Source organism: Triticum urartu, chromosome 6A, assembly GCF_056163025.1.
Source record: "Triticum urartu cultivar PI428250 chromosome 6A, HENAU_Tu73, whole genome shotgun sequence".
NCBI lineage: Eukaryota > Viridiplantae > Streptophyta > Magnoliopsida > Poales > Poaceae > Triticum > Triticum urartu.
The window spans coordinates 533,549,209-533,555,494 of record NC_141878.1 but is presented as its reverse complement, the minus strand read 5'-3'; the positions used below and the strand labels follow the sequence as shown (position 1 = coordinate 533,555,494).

Genomic DNA, 6,286 nt, shown 5'->3' with positions numbered 1-6,286 from the left:
ATCTGATACAGCAACACCAATAGAGTACATGCAGCTACAGACGCGAAAATTTCCCCAAATAAATATGGGTTTATTAGCTGATAACACAAAATCACACCGCGAAAGGCCCACCAAATCACTGTTTTATAGAAAAAACACTCCATCATCTCCCTGCCCCGCCGAACTAAATATTCCACCAATTCAAAAATATAAAGGGTATTAATTTTTTGAAAAGTTAAATTCCTTTAACTTTGACCAAGTTTAGAGCCAAAAAAATCAACATCCACAATATTAAACAAAATGTTATGGACATTCATTTCATGATGAATCTAATTATATCAATTTGTTATTGTGGATTTGGATGTATTTATCTACAAATTTGATCAAACTTAAAAGCTTCAATTTCCAAAAAAGTAATACACCTTGTATTTTGAAACAGAGTGGGTATTTTTATCCAACTACATCAACGACGCAGCAAAGAGCGCCCAACCGTTGTAGTTATAAGTGAAAGTCTATACTGAAGTCATGCATCGAAGACCTAAAAATATCAAATGAGCCTCATGTTACAAAAGCTCTTCCACATAATTTTAAAACATCTTTGCTAAAAAATTCATTAAAGATTCAGAAATAAATGGACGTTGCAACAATTGAGAATAGTCCGATTTCATTTCGTTGATCAACATTATTGCCGACACATGAGGATCTGATCGATGAAAGAATTACTACATAGCTTCAGTTCTGACATATATACACTACCTTCTGAACAGACGAACAACAAAAATAATGCTGGAACGCAGTTTGTACTAGACCAAAGTGCCACAGGCGGACTTGGAAGGGTCGTAGAGCGCAGGAAGCAAGTACTTCCTGCCATGCGCGCCATTGCAATTGTAGCTCGCCCCGGTGGCCTGGTCCACTTTGAGGTCGCCGGCGTATCCAGGGTACGCGCCGTTGCCGAAGACTCCTGGGCAGGCGGTGGCGGCCTCCAGCGGGGCGTCGCTGCTGCCCTGGTAATACCCGTCGCCGAACGGGTTGGTCGCCGCGCCGGCGAGCATGCTCGCAAGGTTCATGACCATGGCGTCCGCGCCGACGTCGCCGTTGGGCGCCATTAGGGGCGCGTCCTGGGGGCCGTAGGCGGGCTGGTGGAAGGGCCACGCGCACGCGCCGGGGCACTGCGTCTCCGGGTTGCCGACCCAGATGTGGGTCGTGCCGGAGCTGGCGTCGGAGCCGTGCAGGCTGCACCGGCCCATGCCGAAGCCCTCCACTGCCACGTCCTGCGCCGTGAAGACCACCGCGACGCCGCCTTTCTTGGGGCTAGCCGTCGCGGCCAGGGCGGTGATCTGCTCAAGGGTCAGTGACTTGCCCATGGAGCACGCGCCGTCGGAGAGCTGGTCCGCGAGCAGGACACGAGTCTTCTCGCCCGCGCCGTTGGACTTCGCGCTCGCGGGGGAGAGGTACTGCTGGTCGATGGTGCTCCACCACTGCGCGACCGACGGCGAGGCGGCCTGAGGCTCGGCGGTGAGCGAGAGGAGGAAGTCGAGGATCACCGCCTTCTGCGCCGGCTTGAAGCTGCCGTACCAAAGGACGGACACCGCGATGTCGCCGTGGAGCACGGCGCCATTGTGGTAGGAGAGCATGTCGGCCGGGTCCGGCCGGTACAGCTCCATGCGGCGCCTCGCGCCCATGCAAAGCTGTGCCGCGCTCGCAAGCATCACCGCTGCGAGCAGCACTGCCTTGGCACAAACGAATGCCATCTCAGAGGACTTGTGGCTGTGGTCGAAGAACAGAGTGTGGCTAGCTCAAGCTGACTATAGAGACTGACAGATGGGAAAGAGGTCGATGAATGTGTGATCGATGCTGAGATGTGAGCTAAGTGAACGGTAAACCGCTTATTTATAGAGAGGCTTGGCCATGGCACCACCGGCACCGGGCTGTGGTAACAAGTTCCGGGATGCTTCCGTCGGTCACAGGCATGCATGCAGATCTCGAGGGACACACAGCTGTCCGCCGCTCGTAGCAAAGGTTGCCGAGTCTTGAAAACTCTAGCCCCGCTGAGCTGTTGAGGGTGAGGCTAGAGCGTAAACAATAATCCGTAGGTCAATGGCTTGGCCACAAACAGCCGGAGACGGGCGAGACACAAGAGCTGGTTTTGCCTTCCCGGGCAGTTTGATCAGCAGACAAAACGGCTGCGCGCGCGGGCAGGGGACACAAGCGATCCGGTTTACAGTCGCTGGATCACGTTGCCGATCGGGTGCACAGGCTGCGTCTTTCGTGCTGTGACAGTCTGAAATGATACACTAATCTTTGCTTCAGATCAACGGACGGGGCTTCGACGTGGCAGCTCGTGTGCTGGTTGCATTGTATCACGGTCAGCTGGATGTTGGTGGTGCAGAGAAACGGGTCACTGCCATCCTTCCTCCCTCCCTCGGATGCAACCTTCACTGGTTCACCGGATGGCAGTATGTAGCATTTGAAGAGTGGTGTGGGTTGGGTCTAGTATCATCTTTGCATGGCCGGATGGCCCCGGTTTTGGGAAGTCAAAATGTTCGATCTCATCCGTATAACTGAGCGAGGAAGCTTCTCGTGAGGCGCTGCCCACTTGTGATGGCCTCTGCTGATAAGGATTCAGCAATCTGCAGTGGGAGAAGAATATAAAGGCATAGTGGAACTTCAGAGCTTTTTGGATTCAAAGGAATTTCAGAGGAAATTTAGAAGATTTATATCATTTCGAAAAGATATATTTAAATGTGTTGCTTGATTCGTTGGATTCGTTACGAGAAACACCTAAGCTTTGCTTTGCTTTGCGCTCAATTGGACGGAACATGTCGTCCACTCAAACCTCTTTGTGTTATTCATTTGTTTTCCTGTGGCATCAAATATCCACCGCTCCAAGTTCCTCTGGTTTACTAATTCTATAGGATTCAACATGACATGCCACTTCCATTCCATGTTTTTCCTGTGCTTTAAAACCCCTACACATCAAAGAGGCCCTGGATTTGAAACACTCGTATGGGTTTTAGGGGGTGTAACAGGCATACTCATTGTCAAGCATCACCACATCAGACAGGCAACAACCATTCGGAAACGGTAGTTACTTTTCTGGGTCAAATTTAGAAGCACAAATGAAGGTCGCTTCACAACAACACAAATGTGTGATTGAAGAACAAAGTAGTTGCGTCTCATGCACGGTAACCTGTTCCAGGGCTCTCTTCAAGTTTTCCCTTCTTTGTTTTTGCTACTTTATCGCTAGTTCGGAGGCTGCTTGTCCTGGTTTTGGCAAGACAAGTGGTTGCCTCCTAAAGGAGAAGGCAACCATGGACAAATGCAAGAAGGTGTGCACTTGCCCTCGACCTGACATCTGAAGTAGATGTCATCTGAAAGCAAAGACTAGAAAGGTGACCTCATAGGATACGGGTCCGAGGATTGTGTTGCTTGGTGTCATAGTTGTTGTGTTCTCTTTGGGGGTACCTCTGCGAGCAGGGAATCGGTCTGTTGGCGGTTATCGGGTGTAGCATGTTGGGAGCTTATGGAGGTCTGTTTATGGAGTGGTGAGTGTTCATGCTTTGGAAGTAGTTCGCATGTGATCATGTTTTGTCTCAGTTTGGACAACTTTTTTCGTCAATTAAATGATATTTTTTTCTACTTAATTAATGTACGAGGCAAACCTGTTTTCAGGGATCTCTTCATAGAAAAATAAATATAATTTTATCGTCAGCTCACATGCCGCTTGTCCTGGTTGTGATAGGTGATTTGTTGCCTTCTAAAGGAGAAGGTAACCAGGGGAAATGCAAGAAGGCGGGTGCTTGTCCTCGACCCGACATCATGAAAGAGAAATTATCTGGAAACAAAGATAAGAACATTGGCGCCATGGATAGCCGTCCGCGGCTGCTTGATAGATGCACCATCGATTTTGTATTTTGTGCTTTTTCATGTCATGATCGTTATATTTTTTTTGAGGGGGGGGGGGGGGGGGGGTACCTTTGCAAGCTCGCGATCCATGTGTCCGGGCTTTACGGGTGTAGCATGTTGAGATCTTACGAAAGTCTTCTTGCGCGGTTGTGAGTGTTCATGCTTTGGAAGTACTCCCCGTTCTGAAATGTAAGGTGTATTTTTTTTAAAGTCCAGCATGTGCATGTTTGACCATGTTTTTAGAAAAATAAATCAATATCTACGGTGCCAAATTTATATAATTAGATCCATCGTAAAAAGTATCTTCATATTTATTTATCTTGTGTTGTAGATGTTGATATTTTTTTCTATATTCTTGGTTAACATATTTCGGAACGGAGGGAGTAATTGGCAAGCTGTCATGATTGTATTGATTTTCGACGCTTTTTCTATCTTCTACTTCATTAATATATGCGAATCAAATATTTTCCCCCGGAAAAATATGGCAAACTAAACTAATCTTTGGTTACCGGGGTTTTGTTAGGTTTAGGATGAAAGTTCTTTGGAGAATATCACAGTTTTGTGTCCATGATGATAAATTGGCATATGCCTGCATTATTGCTCGAATACAAACATTTTCAGGTATCCTTTACATTATTGCGCAGAAAGCCAGTGCAGCAATTTCCTCTTTTCTTGTCTCTGAACAGGCGGTGTTGCAATTTCTGAACCGATAGGCCTGTACGCGGTGCGGCAACAGTTGCAGCAACGCCTCTGCGAAGATCACACGCAAGAAGCAGAGCATTTCAAAACAAAACAGAGCATCATATCTCATCGATCATCCTATACACAGTACTGCTACAACGTATCCTTACAAATTGCACCATAGTAAATTACACCAAGGTCGAACAGGTGGACGTGTCAGGGTCGAAGAGCGCGGGAAGGAGGTACTTCCTCCCGTTGGCCCCGTTGGCATTGTAGCTCGCCCCGGTGGTGGCGTCCACCGCCAGGTTCCCGGCGTAGCCGGGGTACGCGCCGCTGCCGTAGACCCCCGGGCACGCCGTGGCGGCCTCCAGCGGCGCCTCCCTGGGGCCCTGGTAGAACCCGTCGCCGAACGGGTTGGTGACGGCGCCGGCGACCATGCTGGCGACGTTCATCACCATGCCGTCCATCCCGACGTCGCCGCTCGGGGCCACCAGCGCCGGCGCCTGGGGCCCGTACGCCGGCTTGTGGAACGGCCACGCGCACTGCCCGGGGCACTGCGAGGCGGAGTTGCCGACCCACACGTACGCGGTGCGGGCCGCGGCGTCGGAGCCGTGCAGGCCGCACCGGCTCCGGCAGAAGCCCTCCACGGCCACGTCCTCCGCGGTGAGCACCAGCGCGATGCCGCCCTTCCGGGGCTTGGCCCTGGCGGCCAGCGCCGCGAGCTGGGGCAGCGCGAGGCTCTTCCCGAGCGAGCAGCGCTCGTCGGAGACCTGCCCGGCGAGCGCCACCTGCGTCGCGCGCTTGGCGTTGGCGCCCTTGGCCTTGGAGAGGTAGAGCTGGGCGATGGTGCCCCACCACTGCGAGACGGACGGGGTCGGCGCCGGGGAGGCGGCGGTGAGCGAGAGGAGGAAGTCGGAGACGACGGCCTTCTGGGCCGGCGTGAAGCGGCCGTACCAGAGCACGGTGACCGGGATGGCGCCCTGCAGCACGGCGCCGTTGTGGTACGTGAGGAGCTCGCTGGGGTCCGGCTTGTACAGCTCCATGAGCCTCCTGGCTCCATGAGCCCCCAGCGAGCCGTGCGCGAGGCTCAGCAGCAGCACCGAAACCAGTGCAACTGCAGCATGGCTCGTGCTCGTGCACGAGAAGCCGGCCATTTTTCTGTCGGTGGCTTGGAGCTAGTGTAGCTCTGCTGAATGCTGATGATCTTTTAGTGGAGGAGGTGCACTACGTGTTTGGGTGTGGTTTAGTGAGCGGCGACGGGGCCGGGTATTTATAGGTCCGTGCGATCGTTCTCCGCGTGGAAATGGAATGGCACGTCGGGGTTTCGTGCACCCTTCCTGGCCAATGGCCATACCGCCCATGATTTCTCCACTTTGTGTTGCCGCCTTTGTTTCCGGTTCCGGTTCGTGTGGCTTTGGGGTTTCGGGTTGACTCGGTGGGAGGCAGCTGGATGATTCGTATGGACCGAGGGCGACGCCCCCGCCGATTGTGTTGTCTTTTCCTCGCACGCCAGACACTGGCCATGCATGGAGGTTTGGCTGAGTGCTTCCTCGCCACACTCAGATCATGAGCTCAATTATGCAAGGCTTGCTAGTACGCCACGCGTAGTGCGCTGATCAAAGCTGAGCTGTGATAATGTCTGTACCGCAACTAGTCCTAGCTACCAAGTGCAGCACATGCCCATGTACGTGTGTCTGTCAACTAGAAGGCAAATGTCTCG

General features: G+C 52.2%; 2 protein-coding genes across 2 annotated transcripts; both read right to left on the bottom strand.

Annotated features, from left to right (window-relative positions):
- Nucleotides 1-626: 626 nt before the first annotated feature.
- On the bottom strand, nt 627-1,911 carry LOC147966100 (protein PHOSPHATE-INDUCED 1-like). Its single transcript, XM_087528645.1, has one exon. It carries the CDS (start codon nt 1,728-1,730, stop codon nt 783-785), a length of 948 nt encoding a protein of 315 aa, XP_087384771.1. The 5' UTR covers nt 1,731-1,911; the 3' UTR covers nt 627-782.
- A 2,542-nt stretch (nt 1,912-4,453) lies between these two features.
- On the bottom strand, nt 4,454-5,799 carry LOC147966099 (protein PHOSPHATE-INDUCED 1-like). The gene has a single exon (XM_087528644.1). It carries the CDS (start codon nt 5,718-5,720, stop codon nt 4,755-4,757), a length of 966 nt encoding a protein of 321 aa, XP_087384770.1. The 5' UTR covers nt 5,721-5,799; the 3' UTR covers nt 4,454-4,754.
- Nucleotides 5,800-6,286: the final 487 nt, after the last annotated feature.